The sequence below is a fragment of the Anguilla anguilla genome, chromosome 5 (assembly GCF_013347855.1).
Source record: "Anguilla anguilla isolate fAngAng1 chromosome 5, fAngAng1.pri, whole genome shotgun sequence".
Lineage (NCBI taxonomy): Eukaryota > Metazoa > Chordata > Actinopteri > Anguilliformes > Anguillidae > Anguilla > Anguilla anguilla.
The window spans coordinates 12,176,569-12,203,474 of NC_049205.1; the positions used below are offsets into that span (position 1 = coordinate 12,176,569).

The 26,906-nt window shown below is 42.8% G+C and overlaps 2 protein-coding genes across 2 annotated transcripts in view; one reads left to right on the forward strand and one right to left on the reverse strand.

The window, feature by feature from the left end:
• The window catches only part of ctnna2 (catenin (cadherin-associated protein), alpha 2), a 357,955-nt gene that overhangs the window by 96,579 nt on the left and 234,470 nt on the right, over positions 1-26,906 (reverse strand). The window lies entirely within an intron of this gene.
• On the forward strand, positions 6,118-9,838 carry lrrtm1 (leucine rich repeat transmembrane neuronal 1). Its single transcript, XM_035417946.1, has 2 exons — positions 6,118-7,025; positions 7,179-9,838. The coding sequence occupies exon 2, from the start codon at positions 7,379-7,381 to the stop codon at positions 8,951-8,953; it is 1,575 nt and encodes a 524-aa protein (XP_035273837.1). The 5' UTR covers positions 6,118-7,025; positions 7,179-7,378; the 3' UTR covers positions 8,954-9,838.

Genomic DNA, 26,906 nt, shown 5'->3' on the forward strand with positions numbered 1-26,906 from the left:
TCGCCCCTGACGACACACCAGCACCCCGCTGTCACATGGTCTGCTAGCTGACATGTAGCGTGATTTCTTTTTTTTTTTTTTTTTTTTTTTACACGGCTGGCTGTCAACATTGTCCTGAGGCCTCCACGAAGGATCCTTTCCGCCATTTTGCAATCGGCTTCAGCTCCTCAGGATCTCTCTAGCTTCTGTGCCCAGTAAAAATATCAAATAAAAGATAAGTAAAAGGCACATCTTGTGATGTATTGATTCCTGCACGTATATTTATATTAAGGATGTACACTTTGATTCATTTCTTATTCAAATACCCCCTCATACCCAAGATTTTCTCTCAAATAGTCGACCCCAAGCACCAGATGAAACACCAATTCTTTCTGTATAAATAATGACTCACTGGAAATAGATCTGCATTCCCTCCCACACCCAGGCAAGGAAATTCTGAATATCAGTGAATTATCTGTTATTTTATGCAGGCTTCTAAGTCTCTCTTTCATGAATATTGATGGGAGAAAATACAGCTCTAGATGTCTCTTCATTTCCACTTAATTAACTAGCATTTGAGCACCAATCCAAGTAATCAATTAGTGATCTCATGGTCAGAAATTAAAATGATCAAATGCTCAGTCTCATTCCTAATTTATGCATGTTCTTAAAGCGGTTTATCTTCTCGCGGTCTTGTTTTTGTGTAACTAGGAGATGTGCCGTGCCGTGCCGTGCTGTGTGGTTTGCCCCTTGCGTGCCCTCCTAGGCCAGACCGGAGGTGAGCCATATGACAGGCTGGCATTTTGCCAACGTCCCCTCAGCCCCTCCCCTTCCCGGTGTCACACTGGACAGAAGGCATGCAGTCGCCATCTGCTGGAGGGTACTCAGCATGGCAGGCTGATGCTAGGCAGATAAAAGGCACGCTCCTTTTCCCCCCAATTGCCCCGGAGACGAACAGGAAAGGCTGCGAGCTTTCCTACGTCACCCAAGCCTTCGCCCTCCACGAATGCATCAGCACCGCCCCTCCGCGTTATCTCAGATGACGGCCCATTAACCATGATGTGTCCTCTTTTGTAAAACACTTCATGAAGCAAGGCTCCTCTAATTCGATAATGTATTTGAATAATCAGCGATTGCCAATTAATTATAGGCTCAGAATGGTCCCCCAGTCAACTGCCATGGGTGACACTGTAGAGAGATGACAGGAAATAAATAAGAATTAAAAGTTAATTAGCAACCTCAGGAGAATGGAAGGGAAATAAGGCAGAAATTATTTGTCCCATATAATAATGAACACAAAGCTGCACAAAAGTGCATTTCTTCACGCCGGTGAATATTGTGAACATTCACAATATTAGCTCAGGAAGATTTTTTTTTTTTCTTTTTTGTCGCAGTCAGCCTTTCACTTCAAAGCCTGATTGTAACAGCCATTACACGCTGATGTGAGACACACGCTGGGGATTATCTTCTTCAGCTGAGCATGACGAATATGGTGTTACAACTTAAACCCCACGCCTCGCGATGAGATCAGCCAGATCGGGCGATTCAGAAGAGCATGCCAAAATTCATACCTGTCATACGAAAATCACCATGAGACTACAGTATGTGTCAATAAGCCATGTAGTGTACTTGGTTATTTTTATTTATTTATTTTTTTTTTCTTCTCATACAATAGTCTGTGTGGCTTGATTTTAATTGAATATAACCCTACAGCTAGTTTCATGACTAATGGTTTAATCACCCCAGTACTTCTGGGCAATGCTGGAGAAATGTACTGTACTTAAGTAGTACAGTACGGATCTTTACTACCTTGGGTAGGGATTTCCTCATGCTAAAGGGTTTGTAGCCAAAAAGCTACACTGTACAGCTAGCCAGCATACTGAACCAGGAAGAAAGAATGGTACCAATATGATGCTTCATACTGGACAAGACTAAAACCAGGAGGACCAAACTTCTACAAAATGCCACTTCTTAATTTTCAGTCAGTCCATCAGAGATACTCAATTATGCTTAAAATATGTTATTTGTAAAGAAGGATTGAAATATGATTGCAATGCATCGCCCATTACACTGGCTGGTTTTATATTGGCTAACCAGCAAATTACAAAGTTAATATTCTTTTAACATCCCATAGAGGTAATCTGTAAACTCCACTTATACACTCATGCACTGCATTGGCAGCAACTAACCTCCAATGCATTTATTGTAATGTGGTAGAGGCTAGGGTCATCAATTTTTAAAGCTCTTGATATGACTTGGCAGAGACGTGTACCCACAATCCTTCCTGCACAGGGGTCCCTAACAATAACCTGCCCAAAGACTACCCATCTGACCCACCAAGCTGTACGAAACGACATACGCATAATGCTTTCCAATCAAGACAGCCATGGTAAATCTTACATGCAGTGGTTAAAAACCTAATGTTGCAGAAAACATTAAGAGAATATAATAGGATATTGATTAAGCATATCCAGAGCAAACAAAACATGTACTATTAATTAATAATCGCTGCTAGCTTATTTTGTGGTTCTGCATTGTCTGCCGCCAGTTTATCTTTATTGGCTCGGTGAGACCTTCATTCACAAGGGAAATGAAGGTGGATACCTGCAAGGACACTACAGCTGCCGCCCACACTCTGAAGAGGAGGAGGTTTGTTTTCTACAGTAAGGGAGAAGTCAGCCTCCGATTCTTCAATTTAAAAGGACTAAAAACAGTCGGGATTTAATGTATGTATCTATGATGTGTATTTGATGATAAGTAAGGAAATCAAATTTACAGAATGTAGAGCTGGTACATAAATATCTGCCACGTAAACGTCTAATGTACCTGATATCAAATGATAACGTTATTGACATCTTGTACTGAATGCTTCATGGTTTAGTCCCAGTGCATCTTGTTTAATGTCTGAATAAGGAGATGAATAGATAGGAGGGCAGGAATGGATACAGGAAACAGATATGTGGGTGGATCCAAGGATAAGTGAAGGAAATGACAAATAAATGAATAGACATGTGATATCAATTTGTAGAGACACAAACAGAAATGAGACACACATAATACCTCAGGGAATGGGTTTAGGTTGGGGACTTTGATCGGGGCTCATATTTGAGCAATACCTCCCAGTGTCACAGACCAGCAGAGGCACCACAGGGGTTTGGTGCAGGAAAATAACGGCAAGTGCTCTCAGAGTGTATATGCATGTGTGCGTGCGTGCATTTCTGTGAGTGTGCATGAGTAAGTGTGTGTGTGTGCATACATGCATCTGTGTGTGCGTGCATGAGTAAGTGTGCGCGTGCTTGCGTGCATCTGTGTGTGTGCATGTGTAAGTGTGTATGTGTGTGTATATGTAAGGTGTACGTGTGTGTGTGTGTGTGTGAGACAGAGGGTGATAGTGTGTGGGTGATGGGGTGGACCCCTCTCCCTTCTTTCGACTGACTGTCCGTAACTCCATAGGCTACACTTATGCTCATACTGCCCCATCTTAACAAAGGCACTCATTATGCAATAGCTTCTAACAGTCCTGTGTGTTCATTATGCTAAAGCTTCTAACAGTCCTGTTTGTAGACTGCACTGTGCTCTGGGCTACAGTGACAGTTGAGAGCATAAAGACAAGAAACCCTGGTGATTCACCCAAAGTTAATTCACTTTTTTTATTTCCATGATTGGAATAGATGGTTGAATTACACATGAATTTGGAATGTGTTTTAATCTCTGTATTTTAACTTTTTTTTCTTCATCCACCATTTTCTGCAGCCATTGTCAGAGAAGTTTGTCGCACCCAGAAGGTATTTACCTTCGTGCAACTTTGCCTCGCTTCTGAACAATTCCTAAAAGTTATTCTCCCCACCAGTTTTCTCGCATTTGTATTATGATTTTTTTTTTTTTTGAAATGATGTTTAACTGTAATAATTTTATAACAGGGCGTAACTGGCAAGTGGCCAGGGCAGGTTGTCTGAGAGAAGGACTCAAGGTTATCTTATAGACGAGATTACTGTCTCCACCCATCTGTAAAGCAGGCATGCACAACTTCAGCCTCTTAAAATCTCTGTCCAACTGATGGCCTGGATACTCCTGTCTCCTGTTCGCTGTGTCAAGTCATTACAGTCCACCAACTCATTAGCTGATGGTGCAGCCATTTATTACAGCTAAGGAGATATTGGGTGTGGGGGAAGGAAAGGGGAGGGGTGAGGAAGGAAGAGGCAGATTTAACTTTGAGAGATCCACTTCTAACTGCGGGAAATTCTCCTTGGTTCGTATTGCATCCATTTTTCTGTCGGTGTTCCTGCCACTTAGGACATGGCCATGTATTGGACGCAGAAACGTCCACAACAAAAAACATCTTTGGAGAGCTGACTTAATGACTGCAAACACTACCTGCTCTGACATTTATAATGGATGCAGTATTTACTTTAATTAAATTTTCATTTAAGCCGGGCCTGATGAATAAATGGCACGTGCCCTAACACGATTATTACAGACAGGCCAGTCTACCATTCATCCTGCCCTTGAATCACAGATAGCATCTTTGAACCCTCTCGTGGGACTGGTGCAAGACCTTGAGACAGATGCAAAGTAGTTGAGCTTTTTTCTTTTTTTGTTTTGGTGGGTTCTTATGATGTACATCAACCAGCAGATATGGGACATGATCCTTTTGTGTCCCACAGAGAAACAGTATATGGCCCATTACCACTAACTCACTTGTTCATTGACCTGCACTCAATGATACTGTAGCAAGAATTGTCTAAAACATATTTGTTGATATGATGTATATATATATATATATATATATATATATATGTTATTATTGAAAGTTGCCTGTACTCAGAACATCATCAGCAACCTTAACCCTAAGGATTATGCAGTCATGATGATGCTCATTTTACAATGAAAGGTTGTTTTTTAGTTGATTAGCAATGGCTAAATGAGAAAATAACCAGTTTATCTACATAGCATACTAAAAACAGATGTGCTCCCAAAATCCCACTTACACACCGATGTCCAATCAGGGTGAGAAAAAGCATTGCAATCAAATGCACTTGCTTATTTTGTTCTGACTGAGCCTACTGTGGGCAAAATTTAGAACAAAGGAGAAAAAAATAATCGGGCGATAAACGAAGCTGAATCACAGCAAAACCAGAAAATGGTTTGAGTGTGCGATGTAAACTGAGAAGGCACACATAGTTCTCGGCAAAAAAAAAAAAAAAAAAACAAAGTAGGGGGAGAATGAAATATTTACAATGTGCTCCTTTTCATTTTTCCTTTTCAATAATGATAATATATTCTCCATCCATCATTAAGCATCCCCCCCCGCCCAAAAAAAAACAAACTAAAAAAACATATATATAACATACTGTATCTTCCAGCCCTCCAGAAAAAGAATGACAGGGGTGCACAGCGCTATAGTTATTAGGTCAAAACCAATCTGAAATCCTGTTAGAAGAATAAAGGATGAGGTTTCAGTTCACATGCAGCCATTACTGCTGACAATGAAATAATTGTTCTTTTATGTAGAGACAGTGTAAAACCAAATGAGGAGATGGACACAAAGATGGTGTGTGCGTGCGTGGGTGCGTTCGTGCATGCATGCGTGCGTGCGTGTGAGAGTGAGTAAGGGAGAGAGATTGAGGATTGATAGAGAGCAAGAGAGAGTGAGAGAAGGTTTTGCTTGCTAGATGCTCAAAAGCATTCCACGGCTGCATTATTTCATCCTGCTCATGGCTGAAAGGCTTAAACTGCAGGGATGGGCCCCACAGCAAACACTTTTCAGTCATTAGTGGAATATTAATCTGTAATAATGAGGAAACAGGATTCTAATGGCGAGAAGACAGGGAACAGCAGATAGATGGCTTGTTTCAATTCATTATAAAAGAGAGCAGAGATAGAGATAGAGGGAGGGAGGTAGGTAGTGAGAGAGAGAGAGATAGAGAGAGAGAGAGAGAGAGAGAGAGAGAGAGAGGGTATTGCATGCATCATTTCTGTGCTTCATTAAAACGCTGGTTTAAGCCAGGCCCCTTTTGAATATGGAAATGTCTGAGATACTGAGACAGAGTGAGCAAGCAAGAGAGAGAGAGAGAGAGAGAGAGAGAGAGAGAGAGAGAGAAATGGAAAGAGGAGGAGGAGGTGGAGGAGGAGGGAGAGAGAGAACGAGCGAGTGAGAGAGAGAGAGAGCGAGAGAGAGAGAGCCCTGCCTGAATTGTGAGTGGCTTACGACACTCAGTGAACAGAAGGTGCTTCTGCATGCACAGCCAGAGCACTAGTCTGCTGCAAGGGACCGATCGCTCTGCGTTTCCAACACGCCGTCCCTGCCTGCCTCCCAGCCTCACCTCTCAGCCACGGAAGAGCCAGACCAGAGACCTACGACTCTGCAGCAAGCCGGCAGGGGAAAAAAAAAAGCACCAGACCGCTAGCCAATAAGCGGGGGCTACAGCTAACGAGGGAAGAAAACAGCAAAAGGAAAACCAGGGACCCCTCCATCCCCTCCTCCTTAAAATACATTTTTAAAAAAGCTAAATCTCGAGAGCCGAATAGAAAATGAGCCCCCTCGGTGGATTAGAGGCCATCAAGGTCAGTGGTCAGTTCGAGTGACGGACCGTAATTTGCGTTGACAGAACGGCAGAGTCTTTAGCAGTGTGTGGAGAGAAAAAAAAAAAAAGAAAAGAGTTGAGGGATTTTTTTTTCTTTCCTCTTGCATCTTTTTTCTCTCGCTCTCCTCTCTTCCCTGTGATTACCACAGCAGTGACTGCAGCGGAGCAGGAGAGAGAGAGAGAGAGAGAGGGAGAGAGGACTGCGCTCATGCCTACAGCCAGGGGAACTCACACTTCCCGCAAGTCTGGTGAAAGCTACTTGGATTCCTTCTTTCGCTGGCTCTTTCACACGAGGGAAAACTAAGACATTGTAAGCCTGCCAGGATCTGCTGTCCACCCCGAAAAAAAAGGGTGGGGGGGGAAGGCCGAATTTGTACCACAGTGGGGTCTTTTTCAGATTCGCACATAATTAGTGTCGGCACAAAGGGAGCAGCTGAATAGAGGTTGTCAGGCTCTGAAGGGGTGAGTAGGAATCCTTTCATATGAGATCGGTTCATGAAGGAGGCTTTTTTTTTTTTTTTTTTTACCCTCCTCTCCTCTCACTCTCTGATATCTAACATGAGCAAAGTGACTCGCCTTTTATCAACCTTAATTATTTTATTTTCGTCGTGGCAGGATTCCTCCTCCCTGTAAGTAAACACCGCCGCTGCTGCTGCTGCTGTTGCCGTCGCCGACGCTGCCAAGATCAAGAGGGGGAAAAAAAAAAAAAACTAGAGTGATTTCCACCCGGGGGAGTTTATAAAATATGATGTAAAATAAAAATAATAATCTGGACGGTTCAATGGACTTTTTCTCGGCGACACACAGGGATATTCATGCTAATGGATTTCCTCCTAATTGGTCTGTACTTGAAGTGGCTACTAAGGAAGCCCCCTGGATTGATACTGTGCTCTCTGGGAATCTTTCTGAAAATGCTGCCCGCGGCAGAGGGGGTCTGCCCCCGGCTGTGCCGCTGCGACAGCAAGCTGCTGTACTGCGAGGGGCTCAACCTGACCGACGTCCCCCACAACCTCAGCAGCGCCACGGGCTTGTCCCTGCGCGAGAACGGCCTGTCCGAACTGCGGGAGGGACAGTTCGCCGGGCTGATGCAGCTCACGTGGCTCTACCTGGACCACAACGCTGTGGAGCTGGTGGAGGAGAGCGCCTTCGAGAGGCTGCGCAGGCTCAAGGAGCTGGACCTGAGCTTCAACAGGATCGAGAGCCTGCCCAACGCCACCTTCAGACCCCTGCCCAACCTCCGCATCCTGGATCTATCGTACAACAGGCTGCAGGCCCTGGAGCCCGACCTGTTTCACGGCCTTAGGAAGCTAACCAATTTACACATGCGCTACAACGCCATCAAGTACGTCCCCGTCAGGATCTTCCAGGACTGCAGGAGCATGCAGTTCCTGGACCTGGGCTACAACCAGCTGCAGAGCCTGGCGCGAAACTCCTTCGCCGGGTTGTTTAAGCTCACCGAGCTGCATCTGGAGCACAACGAGCTGGTTAAAGTCAACCTGGCCCACTTTCCCCGCCTCATCTCCCTGCGCACGCTCTACATGCGGAGGAATAAGGCCACCATCGTGGTCAGCACCCTGGACTGGACCTGGCACTTCCTGGAGAAGATCGACTTCTCGGGCAACGAGATCGAGTACATCGAGCCGCATGTTTTCGAGAGCGTGCCCAACCTGAAATCCCTCCAGCTGGATTTGAACAAGCTGACGTACATCGACCAGCGGATTTTGGACTCGTGGACGTCCCTGGAGAGCATCACCCTCTCGGGCAACCAATGGGAGTGCAGCAGGAACGTCTGCGCTCTGGCCTCCTGGCTCAGCGGCTTCCAGGGCCAGCGGGACAGCGCCTTGCTGTGCGCCAGCCCGGACACGGCGCAGGGCGAGGACGTCCTGGACGCCGTCTACGCCTTTCAGCTGTGCGAGGACCCGGGGGACGTCACCACCAGGCCCTACATATTCACCAAGGACGGGGCCAGGGGGAACGCCTACAACGGCCCCTCGAGGAACCCGTACGACCTGCAGGACATCGAGGGCGGGGAGGTGGTGACCAACTCGTTCACCGTGACGGTGCCCAACGACGACCTGGAGAGCACCATGCAGATCCACAAGGTGGTGACGGGCACCATGGCGCTGATCTTCTCCTTCCTCATCGTGGTGCTCATGCTCTACGTCTCCTGGAAGTGTTTCCCGGCCGGGGTGAGGCAGCTGAGGCAGTGCCTCAGCAGCCAGCGGCGGAAGCAGAAGCAGAAGCAGACCATGCAGCAGATGGCCACCATGTCGGCGCCCGAGTACTACGTCGACTACAAGCCCAACCACATCGAGGGCGCCCTCGTCATCATCAACGAGTACGGCTCCTGCACCTGCCAGCAGCAGACGTCCAGGGAGTGCGAGGTGTGACCGTCCCGCCACCCCCACGTGACACCACCCCCCCCCCTCCACCCTCCTACTCCCGCCACTCCCCTCCATCCACGTGGGCCGTGTAGATTCCCCTTGGGGGCTACAGGGGGAGGAGAGGGTCCCTAAAAACCTCTCCACTCCGCACCGTGCTGCTCTGTTGTTCTCTGGGTTGGACTTTGAGCACAGACTGAGGATGTACTCCTGATCCGGACCTGCAGCCACGAATTCTGGGGACCTGTTGACTCGATGCAAATAAAACCGGGAGAGGGGAGAAAAAAAAAAAGCTTGCAAGGAGCGTGCTCTCACGACGGGTGGATAATTTCAGCTTTAATGTGTCTTTTTACGTCAGGATATTCAAATTGTCTTAAAGGGACAGACAAAACATACTGTTTTTATTGTGGTTTAAAAAAAAGAAAAAAGAGTGAAGAGAGGGAGTCGGGTAAATCAAAATATGTGTAAAATATGTAAAAGAAGAAGAGATGCAAGAGCGGAGGGAAAGAGATCCAAGCTATCCTATTTCTTTTTGTAAACTAAAAAAAAAATGTTTAAATAAATGAATTGCTATTCACAGTAGCCATGTCTGCAGAAGCCTTTGAGAAGCGTGAATAACAGAGACGCAGTGGTGGGAGGAGGTGGGGGGGGGGTGGGAGCGTTGTCTCTGCGTCTCTGCAGCGTTGCTGGTGGAGGTCTAGGGGATCGTCTCGCTTCGTTTGAAATGTTAAGCCTCGACCGGAGACACCTCAAATCTGAATCTCAAATCGGTTTATAATTCACGTATGTGAAGGGAAAAAAAATCACTGCACTGCTTTTTGTTTTCCTCCCTTTTTTTGTCTGTGGGCTGAAAAGATAACATAAACCAATATAATAAATTGAGTTGCATTATAATCAGGTGGCATACTTTTCGGAGGAAAATCAGATTATTATTTTTTTAAACCTCAAAACAACAGAGCACCTACAACCTTTAGAGCTATTCTTTTAGTGTTTGTTTGAATAATGAGAATATGACCCTTTATTTGGAGTTATAGATTAAACAACAGACTGCTGTATTTAAAATCCAATCTAAATTATAAAAACAATATATGTATGCATTTCCCAGCAGAGGTCACCTAAAATATTGAGCACTATTGATGTAGTAGGATACATTGTATGTTTGTCTCTGTTCAGGGACACACACATTTTTTGTGCATGCATGTATGTGTGTGTGTGCTTGTGAATATGTATGCATGTGTGTGTGTGTGTGTGTGCATGCGTGTGCATATATGTGTGTGTGCATGCATGTGCGTATATGTGTGTGTGTGTGTGTGTGTGTGTGTGTGCATACATGCGTGTGAGTATGTGTGTGTGTGTGTGTTTGTTCTCTGTGTGCCCTGGCCATCACTGTGTGACTGACAGTCCTGACGGATGGTGCCTTTTGCGCTATCCAACGTGAGCGTGGCTCTGAAAGCTGAGCGCGGAGAGGCAGAGAGAAGGAGCAGACTGCTCTCTAGTGTCCTCACATCAGCAGAGGAGCGCGGGAGAGCGGGAGAGAGAGAGCAGCAGCACAGCCCCAAACTCTCCCGGCGCTTCTGAGCACGCTCACACTGTACCCGGGGAAAAAAAAAAAAACACAGGGCAGAATGTGCCAGCAGAACCTGCAATCTGCCATTCTCCAAACGCAGACAACCCGGCCCGCCATAACCAAACAGCCGTTTACGTGCTCAGAATTTGCGACCATTAAATTTGCTACAGCAGGATCTAATTGCTCGGGATGGGAGGGGTAGAGAGAGAGATAGAGAGAGAATGAGAGAGAGCGACAGAGAGAGACAGAGTGAGTGTGTGTGTGTGTGTGTGTGTGTGTGTGTAAGTACGTGTCTTCTTTAGTTTGTGCACGTGCGCATCTGTATGCACGCTTGCACATGCGCGTGTTCAAGCGTGTGTGAAATAGATCTGTGAAAAACCTTTCAGGAAATCATTTTCAAAATAATACAGGAGGAATATTCTAATCCTGCATGAACTAGAGAAAAAAAAATGTTTCGAAAGATATGAGATCCTGCATTCTGCGAGTATTCCTTCAGGACTATTCTTCCTGGAAAGGTACTATACAAAGAGCAGAGAAAGTCCAAAACTGTGAACGAAATGCGATGCTGTTGTAAAACTCTGCAGAGTGCAGTGCGTTTGTTGTTCTGAAGCATAGCCTTCTCGTGGCTCCGATGATGACTATCTCACGGCTTGCAGGAGTACACTTTAGGAGAGAAGGCACAGACTCACAGCGTGATTCATACAAACAGGTTCACACGTATTTCTTAAGGTATTATTTTTATCACCAAAAACACTGCCTGTACGTGCCATGCTACATGCGTCGAAAATTTGTCCGTGCTGAAAACAAGATAAAAGAGCATTTGCAGCCAGAAACAGCTTCAAAAAGCAAGAAATAATGGACTTAAATAATAGAAAAGGACATGGCATTATGATGTCATGCCAGAATTTTATTTTCTTATGCAGGCTGGAACTAATTTCATATTTTCTTATTCATGATTTCTTTTTTATTTTTTTTCCCCTCATCAATGAGGCAGCAAAGTTATGTTATAAAAAGAAAGAACCGTGAATAATACACTTGCTACACTTGCATCAACGTACGCAATGGTTATGAATGGCGCAAAGATGAAAATGAAAGATTTTTATCGCGAGCCTTTTTCTCTCACTAGACAATGTGCGTGTGCGTGCAGGGTGATTTTCCTCTCAAAAAAAAAAGAACCATAAATCTATGAACTCCCGAGAACATTATCAGTTGTTTTCATATGTTTATATAAATATCACACCGTTCCGGGGTAAGGCATGGGCTATTGATTATTTCTCTGCGACAGTATGAATAACCAGGTAAATTGCTTGTGCCGTGTAACCGTGGGCGATATACCACCTGACTGTTACCTGACACTGAAGATTAAATCTGTGAACATTCCGTTCTGATGTTAGCGAAGCTGAGCTCGGCCCTCTGATAGGGCTTTCTGTTTAACAGCAGGGTACTTACACAGCAATGCCTCATTATTAGCATAATTAGCACCACAATTAACACGCCACAGTCCAATCCAAATTGACAGAGATATCAGACAGCCAGGTGAATGCACTGAATTACCCTCATTCACTCATAAAACACAGACTTACTTGGTCTGCTATTTATTTTCAGCTAATTGTACAGCAGTGCTCTGCTATCTTGTTGAAACATGCATGTGAAATCTAGTAAACCAGCTGATATTTCAACAGGACCATTTTCTAAGTCGCCTAAAACATTTGAGATGGATGCCTGGAGCGGCACGTTATTTAATATTTCAAAGTATTTTGTGAGCGACGAGGGCAGCCAGAGGTTATCTGAGATTGAACCCTACTGTCAGAGTGAACAGGTTTCTGCCGCATTTCTCTGAGCTGTGCGATAGTGTGGGGTTGCTAGGGCACCCTGAAGCAAACCACGAACAAACTACACATTCGTGGGAGTGAGGCAAAGGTCACATACCCTCAACGGGCTACATTCAAACATTGCACATTTTTATATTTTTATATGTGCGTGTGCGTGTGCCTGTGCGTGAGCATGTGCCTGTGTGTGTGGAACACAAACACATCACTCCCCTGTGGTAACTAAAGCCTGTTCAGTTTCTCATGTACCACACTGAAACACAGTAGAAAAGATGATTATGGGCAGGAGGTTTGGCATTTTCAATATCCCTGTTCAATACTTCATTAGGAAGGGTTAAAACATGGGACAGTTCCCCCAGGAGACTGTTGTAGGGTTTTGTTATTCATTGCATTTTTATCCATGCATACTAAAAGCAACACCCACGCATAATTAGAAACACAGATAAGCCATAACGGAGGGAGTGTACAGTGTCATGCATTTATAATACATTTTCCTATTTTTATATATTTATTTATTAATTTATTTTTGTACTTTGGGTGCTGCTACCACATTCAGGTTTATTTAACAATCAGGATTTATCATAAAAATCATGCTTATCTCATTGGTCATCATCATCATCATCATAATCACCATCATCAATATCATCACTAGAGCAGCAGAGACGATATTAATTTTATATATTTTTTTCCAAATTAACTACAAATGCTGAGATCCAGTATTTTGGCTTTAAAAGACTATGAAATAATTTTTGAAAAAAAAAAAAAAAAAACATCAAGCTACATTAAAGCTTTTAAAAAAAGCAGCTTGGTAGAAATGAAATCTATACCACTCAGTCAAATCTGAATTACAAATGACTGCAGACAGCCAGATAAAATGAATCCAAATAGCAGTTATTAAAAACAGGGGTTTGCTGATAAGAGAATATTGGACATTAACGGCAGCAGGTTGTGTCAACTCCGCTGAACGATGCCAAGACAAACACGTGCAATCCGCGGTCACGCAAGGCAGGAAATTAAACGTGGTTACACCGCTGCATAGCGGGAGCCCTCTCAACACCATAACCCCAGGACCCGACAGGGAAGAACAGCGGACTCCCTAAACTACACGTGCCGGACACACACGAGTGGGCTTCGAAGACAACTTGTCTTATAGAATTTATTCCCCCCCCCCACACTCAAATCATTTCTCATTGGAAGTACTGATGATTACAGCAGAAACGGAGAAACGGAGAGCCACTTACGCAGCCCCAGGTTTAGAATGCCAAGAGCAGGCTCCAGAGATGCAAACACACCCAGAAGATTACTTCTGATGTGTGCTTTTCAGTACATAAGAAGGCATGGAGTGGCATCATAAATAAGAAAAAAACAGGAAGATCAACACTCTACCTAATGCTTTGGAAGCAGAACATAGTGCACTCATTTCTGTGCTTTGTAGTGCTCAACAAAAATGCAGTTCCACTCGTACAAATTTTAGGAGCATGTATTTTAGGAAGTGATCTCTGAAGTAATGCATTTCACATATAAACAAATTTAAGCATGAATGGTTCCCTCCTGTTCTTCAGTTTTCTTTCCAGAAGTCTCATTGTAAGCAGGAATGGAGAATATTACATTTAATTATTTGGCGAGGACAAATAATTAACTGTAATTATTATTATTATTATTATTATTATTATTATTTAATTTTATGTATATGTACTTTTGTTAATAAGATGTGAATGATGATGTCAAGCCAGCGAACACCATTGGAGAACATTCTATTGAACGCCCATTGCATTACATGCATTACAAAAACTTTCATGGGGGCATGTTCACTCTGTACCTCAAACCTCGGCTGACCTCTCTGAGGTTGATGCTGACAGGAAAGGGCAACCCTACCTTCCTGGAGCACTCATCTGTACACGGTCTGCCATCTGTAACTGTTTCAACTAAAGTATTTATTCATCCACGGAATATACTTGGTAAACTTAATGCAATGTTTTCTGTTTTTGGTCATAGTGGAAACTCATTAGGAACAGCAACGTGAGCTAGCCTGCTGGCGTTTCCAGTGCCCAGAGAAAACAGGCTGGGCTATTATTTTGATCATTTTTAAAAATATTTTTCTAATGATTATCATTCATGATAAAGATCATTAATGACATAATAAAGCATGACTATTTTAGCAGAATTAAACAACTGAAACAGATGCTGCTAATTAATAAGATAAAAAAGAGGAAATGAGACTAGAATTAGTAACAAAGATACTTTTGTCATTTGCACCAAGACTTGCCGCGCCACTGCATCTTGGGAAAAACGAAACATTGAGGAATCCTGAAACCACTACAGTGGGGAGAAGGCCGACTCGGTCTGATCGAAGCGAGGCTTAAGAGCTATTCCCAGAAGAGAAAGGGTGATGCGCATCAAAATAGACCGCATTTATCATTTACTGTTTATCAGATCACTGTCAGGATGGATAAACCACTGGGGCTTTTTGCTAAACTGGCCGTTTTTTTCCTCCCTCTGTTTTTATGGGAAGTGACTGGCGCGTTTCCAGGGGCCATTGAGATTGTTTATGCAAATGAAGCGCCCCCCGCTTCCCCGCTGTCAGTAATGGTCAGGGATGATGTCGACGGTCTGTCCCTGGCACAGCCGGATAAGGCCCGAGTGTGACTTTCCGGACCGTCTGTGATGGCCTTCCATTAAGACGCTAACTTATCTGTCAAACCGCCCTCTCTCGAATTCAAAAATTCAAATTAAAAAATGCTTTATTGGCACGAAATACACTTGGCGATAAATATTGCAAAAGTGTACACAAAAATACTCTAGAACATGAATGTAAATTAATCAGTATAACTGAATAACTGTGGAATCAGCAACAAACACAATAATAATAATAATACAGCAAAAGAAAATCTCTCATGTACAATATTGTTTTTTAAAATTAGAATTAAAATATGAGAAGAATTCTTTTTTTTTCAGAAAAAATAATTAATGTCGCAAACATGATTTAGCTTTCAAAACATAAACGTTGGATACACATTTCAACCACGTGGTATCCACGGTCAAGCATATAACTTGATATAAACATATAGCAATATAAACTTTAGTTTTCCAGTAGCGCAAAATGAAGAAAAGGAACAACATTAAAACCAGCTTGAGAACAATGACGCAAGGAAGGCCCCAAGGTGTCCGTTACACTGGCGAAATGAGGCTGCGTTGAATAACCCTTGAATAACCCCAAACTCTGATTGAACCATTGTGTACAGACGAAGCGGTGGACCCATTTTGAAAGGAGAGACTATGTTTTGTGAAACTACACAGGCTTTCTCTTTGTGTTTCTGAGAATAACAGTCTTGGACGGGGGGGCGGAGATAAGCGTGCTGCCCTATTGGATAATTTAAATTTTTTATTTTTTTTTTTGGGCGCAAGTCCTAGTTTCCTGTCTATATAGTTGCAGAAAGCATTGACAAGAGAGATGGAGGATTTGCCAGCGTGTGTCCTCTGCAAGTCAGCTGATTACATTCATTGCACTCTGCAAAGATTTATGAATACTGTACAGCCAGAAGCAGACAGATTCAGATTCTGAATAATGGGCCCCCACAAGATCGCTTTTTCAATTCCGTCCCCTCCTTTCAATTCCAACAAAGGGGATGAATATAAGCATTTACCCCATGAGATTATCTACAGCGCCTGACATCAAAATATGATGGTAATTCTGTCACAGCCAGGCTCATCGCAGAAAGCGAGAGATGTAAACTCTGAGCCACATCTCAAGATCCTTCTCCATAAAAAATAAAAAAAGCCATATAGCCCAGGACAAAATGACACTACGTACTCTATACCCGTGTGCACACATCATTTTAAAACGACGCCGCAAACGCACACATACATATGCATCCCATTAGAGTCTGGCCACTGAGCATTACAGAACACACATGTGGCATCTGAACAAAGGAGATTTTATCTGTGGGTCTCCACAGGTAGCATTCATGGCACTCCCAACTCATCATCCCTGCCTTTCAAATATAGATTGTTTTAAAAAAATATTCCCATATGAGCTCAGTCAGTCAAAAGCCCGCCTTGAAAGCAGACGGCAAAATCAAAAGAGGAGAAGATTTCCCTGAAGAAACACAAATGACAGTGAATGCTTACGCACTGTTGTGGGGGTATGGAGGCCATTTTGTTGGCTTTCTAGTGCTAATGCTTAAAACTCACCGGCTATAAATAAAATAGTGAAGTGTTGTTCATTTGGCTGAGCCATCAGAGCAAAATAGCTAGCAGAGGCGCAGGTTTGCCCATTTGTTCTCCAAAAAAGGGTAGGGAGCCCGCAGGATTCTAAAGCGCCAACCGAACTAAGGGCCAGTCGGAGAGAGGCCGGTCCTGGGGAAAGCCTAAAACATAATCCGTCATTCGAACAAAACCAGGAAGCAGCACTCATGAAACAATGCAACAATTGCCTTGCTTGGGTGAGACGATAACCACAAATTAGTGGGTGGGAGTGAAGAATTCTGGGTAATGAGTCTTGAGATCTCCCTCCCTCCCAGTGTTGCCACATTTTTAGTCCCGACACAGTTAAAAGCGATGCTTCTGAAGGCTAGCTGTCTGCGTCCAAACGCTCAGCACTTGTGCTGAGGTTCCAATAGAACACTGCCTTTTATTCGGACTTCAGACTCTGCAGTGAAGTCCAACAGCCTCCCTTTCAATTTCAATTACTTCGTACAATCATTTTGACGTTTGGAATTGTCAACAGAGTACCAGAGAGTTAGGGTCCTACACACACACACACACACTCACATACATGGATGCATGTATGTATCACACCTAATGATGAAACACATAGAGAAGAGAATAAAACAAGAAGAAAATAATAGCAACTAGTACATGCTGAATTCCAGCATAATGTGTTCAAAATAGATGTAAATTAGGGTGAAGGCAGTGAGGGAGAAAAGCAAGGAGTGGGCATTCAGCGACTGCAAAAAAAAAACAAAAAGAAAATCCAGCCAAGGACACAGACAGCATGTGCCCAGTGTAATTTTAAGCAATTATCTTACAGTTCACCTTTGTTCTTAGGAACAGGAACATTAGCAGCACATTCACATGCACATTGTATGCATTTTCTCATGATTACATTCATTTACTTTTCTTTTTCATCCAGTTACTAAGTGCACACCAAAGGGGCCTCTCTATGCAGGTAGGCAGATGTTTGGTAGCCAATAAACAATCTTATTTCTTAGGCTCAATCTTTACACAAAGAAAGCCTTTCATTACTGTACCACCACTTTCACAAGTAATACTTTCACCTTTTTTAAATCTCTGGAAATACATATGGTTATTTTCCTTAAAAAAACGCCATATCAATATTTTGGACATTAGTTGCTTTTGATCAATAATCAAGCACAGCATGGATCAATTTGAATCAATACCATGCACATATAATATGTAAATCTGCTCTCTGATTGCATTTTCTATGGCTGATTGAGCAAAGGAAATTGTTAATACGCTCGCTAGAATACGATCAGCGGAAAGATTTATTTTATTTGCTAGGACTCAATGAAGCGGATGCTCTCTTTAAGATACAGTGTATCTCAAGCTCCAAAATGACAATTACAGATCTAACCAAGGCACGGAATGTTAATAAAAAACAAATAAGCAAATTAACCCGAGGAAGGAATATCAGATACGTCAGGTTTAAAAATCGAAAATAAGTATACATTAAAAAATAAAAAAAAATAAAAAAACCAGCGAAAACATGCATAAAACACAGTTTCTGAGGAACGCGCTCTGCACAGAGGCATCCACAGCGCGCGGTATGCTCCAAGGACATGGAAGCGTGGGGTCAGGATCAAACACACGCTGCATGCAGAAACGAGTCCCCCACACCGGTGGGACAGAGCCGAACGCAGGGCGAACGCATCCACCCATCCACGCGATCGGCAGACGAGCAGCTCGAGCGCGGGGTGGCAGATGAAGGCAACTTTCACCCATTCCACAGGCAACGCTGCTCAATAAAGAAATCAAAGGCCCTTTACCCCCCCCCCCCCTCCCCCCATCTGAAGACATGTGTGTACCTGTGTTTCTCACGCTTTGTTATGGTTTGAAAACCACAGTGCTCCCACACTGCTTTTCCTATACTGTCGCCCATACCTCTGTGCCCCAATACAATCACCTATACCAAACAATCACAACTGGCTCCCTTTATCTGTGTGTATGTGTGTGCGCGTGTGTGCATGTGCATGTGTGTGCGTGAGTGTGTCCGTGTGTGTGGGGGTGGAAGGGTGAGTAAGACTCAAATGTATTGTTTCTTCTGAAAGCCTTGGGGTGAAAAACACTGCCAGAGTCTTAAGGAACCATTTCAGGAACAACACCAGTGAATCCAAACACACACACAGACACACATACACATGGTCAAAGATTCACACAGTGAAATGGCTACCACTACAGTTAGGAAAACCCTATATAATCCTGATGATGTTTTTGTACACATATGAGTTTGTTCAAAGGTTTCTGTTGTCGATAATACATCTGACAAGGCCAAATGTGTTCAGAAACATGAAATGCAGTGGATATTTCAGAAGAATTTCACACAAAGCCAGACCCTGAAATGCCAGTGTCAGCACTGGTAAAATTAGACTGTTTAATTTGATTTCATTTTACAATTTTGTTATCTTAAAAAGCACACTAAAGGAATCTTTCATTTCTTAGTTTTCCCCCCTCCTAGCCATATTAACGTCCTAACTGTGGGCCCAGGGCTCTGCATGCTGGTGTTCCAGAGTAATTAGTTACCATGGTTACCTTGAAACCAATATCACACAAGGAGAATTGCAAGGCAGACACAAGCATGCCTTCTACAGAAGCCATCTGATGCTAAATGCTCTGTTTATCTTTTTTTATGGGTGGCTGTGGTGTTTGTGGTAGTATTTTTTACTTTATTAAAAGGTGCTAAATTAGTGCCAGCTCACTCAGGAATAATGAAGTCCAGTGGGCTGAGCTGGCCAGAGATGAAAAGCTACTTAATGAAACTATGTGGTGCTCCCATGTGGCCGCATATATCAACTTTCCCTGGGCTTGCTGGCTCACTCTGCGGCGGGGCTCTCGATTCTAAGAGAATCTGCTCTTCACAGCGCACACCTCCAGGGACAATGGCGCGCTTTTAATTTGACACAACAAACTTGAGAGGCAGCGGCGAGCCGTCAAGTCTGTCAAAGCCAGCGATAAATTAAGACAGATTCTCTTGAAAATACAAGAAAACAAACAGATAAAGCTGCGGCTAATCTTGAGCGACTTCCCGCCCGCGTATCCTTTATTTTTTATTTTTTTATACGAAATCTGCAAGGCTTTTATTGGATTTCGAGTCCTGTTTTCCAAATTCTCTGAACTGCCTTGAATTGCACAAATAGACAATGTACCAAATGCACAAGAGCGCTCTAATAGTTTTTTTTTTAATCACTTTTAAGTGTAGGATCACAAGGCCCTCAGCGCTGGGCCTGAGCACTATAATGGGCCGGGTAACCTCCGAAAAACAGACCAAAGCCTGATTGTACATGCCTGAAGGTCTCTGGAACAGGAGGGCCAGATAACAGAATTAAATCCCAAAGAAATGCTGAAAGAAAAGCAACGGACGCGGAGGGGTAAAAAAAAAAACTAATAATAAATCAAATAAAACCAGATGGCGACCAGAAAAAGTATCGCCCAAGGCCAGTCGTATCTTCCCCATAGGAAGAAGAAGTGGGGTACGCAAGAGTGCGCGGTGTGTTTGTAAATTTGGAAGTGGGCTCCGTTTAAGCAGGTGTTTTTCTGTAGATTTTTTTTTTTTTTGGGAATAAGGAGTTGAGTTTTGAAGACAACGAAGACAGGCTGAGGTAACGTGACCTTGAGAAAGATGTGCAGTGATCGAGGCGTACGAAAAAAAAACCCCCGCGGCCCCAATTGCCTTTGCTCGAGCGAGGAGGCAAGCACTACAAACACGAGCTGCAGGACTGAAACAAAAACAAAAACAGAGATCCCATAACTGAGAGACCGTCAGACCAAGGCCTGACACACAATCGATTACGATTATTCCACTTTCCTATAAGCACGAAAACCTATAATTTCAGGTGGCACACTAAAGGAAGTCATTGAACTATCTGTTTTTACTGTCCTTTAGACCCCTGTTAACAGCCAGCAATACTTTGTTTTTAAAGATGTTGGAAGGTGAAAGAGACATTTTGACCAAATGAATGGAAAAAAAAAACTGTAAGAAAAAAACAACAACTTCCAAAATGAGAACACACTGGGTACCGAGAAGAAGTGAAACTAGAAAAAGAGGAAAGGTGTAAAATGATAAGACATAGGTCAAAAACAAATGGACTAATCTCAGAGGTAAATCATTAAAAAGGTTTTCTCTTCCTAAAGAAAGGCCATGGAAGATTGGTCTTTTTATATCTATGCAAATTATTAAGAGAATTAATCATTCAATCATGGTTTTAATAGCCAGCCCATCTCCTCTAGCACAAAAGTGATTAAATCATAAAAGCCATTTAATTAATTTGAACTGTAATTCAATTTCTATGATCATTGACAAAATGTAAAAAAAAATAAAAAAAATAAAAAATAAACAATTAAAAGAAGCCAGAAACTCGAGTCCAAGAAATAACAAACCACACACAAACATGTTGTATTGTAAATTGGTGTCTGGTCCACTTAGAATCAAGCTACGCTTGAAACTTCTTCATTAGGTCTATATTTCAAACATTACCAGTTATTGACAGAATAAAATAAATAAATTAAACAAATAAATGAATAAATAAATAAATAAATAAATACATAAATAAATAAAACCACATCTCAGGAACATACTTCAGACCACTGACCTTTCAAAAGACAATATAGTTTCAACGACTGAATGAACTGACCCCAGAATGAATGAATAACTCCAATAGAAATAGCCAAACCACAAAGGCCGCTACAAGAAGGGATTTATCGTGCCCCATAAATTTACATTTGACTTCTTATTTAAGTAGACTGGACTTATAAAATGTAATTTATTACATAGCCTGAAGCTAAATGTAGCCTAAAACTGGAATTACTGATTTCAACAGTCTTGCTCACCTCGTCAGACCACAAACAGTGTTTCTACGCTAACAGACTTTATTTACACATGAAGATGCTATTTTAGGTGTGTTAACAAATATGGGTTTGCTAAAGATGTTTTGTTGCTATTGTTATGAATTATTGTTATTGTTGCTATCTGTTGTGAATAACTAATTGAATGTGCATGTAGGCTTGCGTCTCCCCAGGGACTGCATATTAAAGCATGTTTTTTGTGACACTATCTCCGACGTGATACGTGAAACGTGTTAACACATATGCTATGGTTTTCATATTAAATAATGAAAAAAGTAAGCCTCTTGTCAAAACTAGTGCACAAGATCAAAGCCATATTTTTTAAGGCTTATTCAAGCGGTCTGTTGGGAAACAAGCCTGTACGGCGATGAACTGCTGGCAGCAGGGAGCCGTTAGGCTGAGTGCACAGCACAGCCTGCCTCGTTTCGCCGCTGCGACTCCCTCTTTAATCCTCCTCCACCAATCAGAGGTGAGACCTTTGCAGTGAGGTCACAGATTCCATGGTGGAATCGTGCCCGCTTTTTGATTTCAGCAAGAAGCTGCAAGATACAAGCAAATGGCCATGCACACACACACACATGCGTGCACGAACACACACACACACACGCACATGCGTGCACACACACACACACACATGCACACACACACACACCTTTTTATCAGAGGTGTCAGCATTTCACATTGCCTGCTTCCAAAACCCATCAGTGACTACATTACCCAGGCACCCCCACGCACCCCATATTCCACTCTCTTGCTTTCCTGCCTAGAGCCACTCAGCCTACATTAACCTATTGAGCAGTTTTATTTTTCTCTCAATGGCAACAAATCACCATTTTTACATCGCATCACCACTAAGAAACTGTCATGGGTGTTAGCACTGTAATGAGGACAAACAAGTGCAAACCATCGATTGACACAGTATCATAAAAAAAGGAGAAAATGCAGCAGTTAGTTCACTAGTTCATAACCATGCAGAGTCCTAGCCTACCGGGTATTATAAAATTCAATTTATTACATTCGTACATAATATGGACCAGATCCTGAATTCATCTACAGTGGATTGACCCCTGCCTCAAGCACTATACCATCAGCATGTGTTTCAGTTAAAAGGTGCACTTATAAATGTACAAGTGGATAATGTCTTGTTTTCTGAAAATAGTCATCGGAGTGCCTAATGTGTGTCTTTTATAGATGAGGCATTCATAAGCTGTTTGTAAATGTGTAGTTATTGTGGGTTTATAAAACACATTTCTCTAAGAGACCTTTTTTTCCTGATTGTATATAAATGTCCTTTGACAAACAGTACGTGCTGTTTTTGTACTCATAAGTATTTTTTTATGCAATTAAAAATGTGCTACATTTTCTTAACTTTTCATGGTTAAGGCACGTCATTGAATCTAAACTATCAAAACATAACTGAAAATGATATAACATTTAAAACAAGTCTTCTTTATGCTGAAACAAACAAACAAAAATGAACAGAGAATACAAACAGATAAGGCTGTACACTGTTTACAACATTCTAGTTTTGTTTTACATTATGATGAAGAAACAAATGAGACAGTGGGTGCTTTAGGAGAAAATTAATTTTGCATTGTATCCTTCACAAAAACGTAATCAAAAAATTTTCTTCCAATATATTCCAGCAAAGACTTTGTAACCTTATCTGACCAGCACATAAAAACTGAGACATATTCAATTTGCTTGGACAGAGCACAGTATTAAAAAATGACTTCCTGGCTGGCCTTTCATGTTGAATAAAAGTTTTCATTTTCATATAAATGTGAAATTGATTTTTATGAAACTTAAAAAATTCCATTAAAACCTTTACCCTTACAATGCAATATTTACAATTACTTAGAATCTGGTGTCAAGTCTTTTTAAACATTTAACAAGTATATGAGGAAAAAGTATTTTAGTTGTGCTCAAACTGAATTACAATTTCAGGAGTGCATTCTCAAAAACAAAGTGGATGAAGTCAAAGCCAAGAAAAAAGTGTTTTCAGCTGTGAAATGTCAAAAGACAATATTCAAGAAATATGGTATTTTCCATATTGAGAACAATTTGAGGACCAATGAGAACCTGTAAACACACAACTAAGTCTGAGGAGAATCAGTGGCTGTGTTGACATGTTAAACATTTCAGTCTCTGATTTCTCATATTTTCTACAATCAGGACACTGTTCAGTTGTTTGAGTCACGGCTGGTTTCTGGTCTCACAGTGTGACCATAGCTCAGTGGAGAGGAGAGCATATAACAAATATGATCCTCATGAACTTGACCTCCAGGCACCATGGCTGCAGTGGAGTGGAGATACAGAGAGCTCTGTGCCCAGTTTTAAACAAGCTATACATCACATCTTATCTTCCCCGGTTTCTGGACTTTCCCTCTGGTCGAGCAGCGTGCGAGAGCGCGCAGAACTTCAGCCGCGCTTAAAAGACCAATTCATCATCGCGCAACGTTCGCTCTGTCCATCTCCTCCTGCGGCGCCTAGTTCGCAAAAGTCCCCCAGCGGCGGAGAAAACGCGGAACGCTCCGTGCCGCAAACCGACGTCCGCGGGCTGATGGCTAGCAGGATACCGTAACGTTGGGCACACTGGCGTCTACTGCGAGCTAATCATGCCTCTCATTTCAGGAGAGCCACCCCTGTTACACAAAGCTATGCTGTGTACATACGGGGATGTTAATAACGGTCATGCACCGTGTCGGGATGGAATGAATAATGCTTGTATTTTCCTTCATAGAACGAAAATAAGATGATACGGCCATGCAGTGATATATTATACTCTCCCTGAAGTAAAAGTTGCGGGACTTTTCCCGGTACTATACAATCCCTTCTCTGTTCGCCTGTCATTGACAATTGGAATATTGTATTTTGAAAGCGCCATGTCACGGCTTGGCGACATAGCTTTGAATCAACAGCTGTTTGTCCAGAACTGCACATTGCAGGAACCAGATTTTTTCTAGACCAAAAAGTAGTTCACTGGTTAGTTTCATTTAGTTCATCAATCTTGTTTTGTCCGTTTTGTTCTAAGCACATCCCTTGTATATATATGCAAGTGTTTATCAAATGATAACATTTGGCATTGTGCTATGGAACATTAAGACCAAATGTGATAATGTAACTATTTTTATTTTATTTATGATTTTGGATATTGTCTTAATACCTGCTTGTATTGTAAATGACAGCCCTGGCTAATTGTTTGTTTGTTATTTATAACCCTGACACACTAGAATTTGGGTTGTGGATGAGGTATAAAAATTACAGTCTGCAAATGTTTATTCAAAGCCACCAAGTCTGCAGGTTGTTCACGTTTTGCAATAGTATATGATTTTATGCTTCATTATTCAGACAAATACACGGCAACAAAATGGCAAGCAGATCCAGTAAAATAGCTTCGTATTATACGGACCAGTGCAGATTGGCTGACACCTGGAGGGTCTTCCACCTGAGGAAGCACAGCGGAGGGCAGACCGAACGCGATCCTTTGGAACGGAAGCGAAGGGACTCACACCCACACAAACTAGCCCTTTGCACTTTGAGTCCATCAAACATTCATAATGAGCGTCACGCAGAGGTACAGCATAGCCCCACAAACTTACCACAAGGTCTGCGGGGGGGTGGGGGGGGGGCGTGTAAGTGCAGGGAGGGGTGGGGGGAGTGATGTGTGAGAGTGCGGGGGGGGGTGTGGGCTGTGCATGGCCCGCAACAGGCAGGGTCTGTGAGACTGGGGGAAGGAAGACGAAGCGAATTCGCGTTCTCGACGCTCGCCGTGACTTTTGGCTCCCTCTCCGCGTTTCCGCCGCGGTTTTGTTTGCCCTCGTCTGGCGGGGGCGGCGGCGGCGCCGCTCGGCCTCTCCTCCCCGCCGCCGGGCAGAGGCTAAGCCCGACGCCGCGGGTTCTTTATTGTGTTTGAAAACAAGGCTGCATCTAATATGGCTCTCTGCAGCGCCCAGGGGTGATGGATATCAGTGTGCTGAGTGGGATAATTCAGCACAGGAAGCCACGCTGACAGGTTTGCTGGTGTTGCAGATCCATACTGTACTCCGGTCCGCGCCCCGCTATATTTACTGTTTGTGTTAGCGCACATCCTCCCCTGTCAGCGGGGAGAGAATGATAAAATAGCGGGGAGAAAAACCGAAGATGGAGAAATACAAAAAAAAGCACACGATAAAGGATAAAATTAACCTAGCCAAACACGTGCGCACATACAGTATCAAGCGCACGGTATACCATAGTACTAAATCATTGCCACTGCTCAAGAATAAAAAAAAAAAGTAGGCCTAAATAACAGTGCAGCTGTAACTATGTATTACAGCTGCAATATCCAAAACTAATAACAAAATAGCTTGTGACCTTCCTCACTACTATTAATCCAAATGACACAGGCACACACACACACACACACAGAGAGAGAGAGAGAGAGAGAGAGAGAGAGATACACACACACAATAAACAAACAAACAAACAAACGAAAAACACTATATCCGGGTTTAGCTATTTCTGAGCTACATCGGAATTCTGGGGTTGCAAGGATGCAAATATTGACACTGTTGTGCTAAGTCCCATTATAGATTAAATTTGTGATCTCATTTATGGAAATGGCTAAGCCCTGGAAATGCAATTACTATCTGTAAATCATTTTGCCAACCTTCTACTTCAATATCTTTAAATAGCGAAAGCAAGTGAAGCTATTTTAGTTGACCTGCATAATGAGAGTGAATGGTGATGGAAAAGCTGGCCATTCAGTGAGCTTTAATGTGTTTCACTGCACTGCTTGTATCCGGGAGGAAAACTTAATTTCCTTCGGATTCCATTCGAGGTTTACAATGCCTACCACCCGAATTAAATCTGGAAAATGGGTTTTAGTAGTGAATTTCCACCTAACTACAGTAGGCAGACATCTGTAGGGGGTGAGGAAAATGGTTTCAAAGTATCTCAGGCAGGAAAGCGAAGAGGAATAAAAAAAGCACACTATTGTGAATAATTCCATGACATAGCACAATGCTGTTCGCAGAACACGAGCAGCGATGTAACCAAGGGACTGAGCAATGTGTGGGATTGTGCTTCTCAAGGATCAGACATCAAACTCCAAGTACAACAAAGAACATTCTTAGGTCACCAAATCTAATCTTTGAACACAATTTGACATCGCACTTGCCCAGGAAGGGAACGCAATATGTTCTTGATCGAAACTGTGGGCAAACCAAGGTCGAAACTATGAAAAATATGCTTTTTAAACCCCCTCAAAGCTTTCTTTATTGCCAGGATCTAAATACACAACCATTTGTATTATTGCCTCTGACAGGTCTCTGAGCTTTTTTGGCAGTTTCAGCTACTCTATGACCAGGCAATGTTTATTTTTTATGATGACTGATTGGCCAGAAGCCAGAAAATCCCCGGCCTTCAAATAACATCAGGGATCAATTGACATAATGCAGCACCGCACTGGCAACCAGCCGAGGAGCGGGACCTCGCCTGGTTTCTG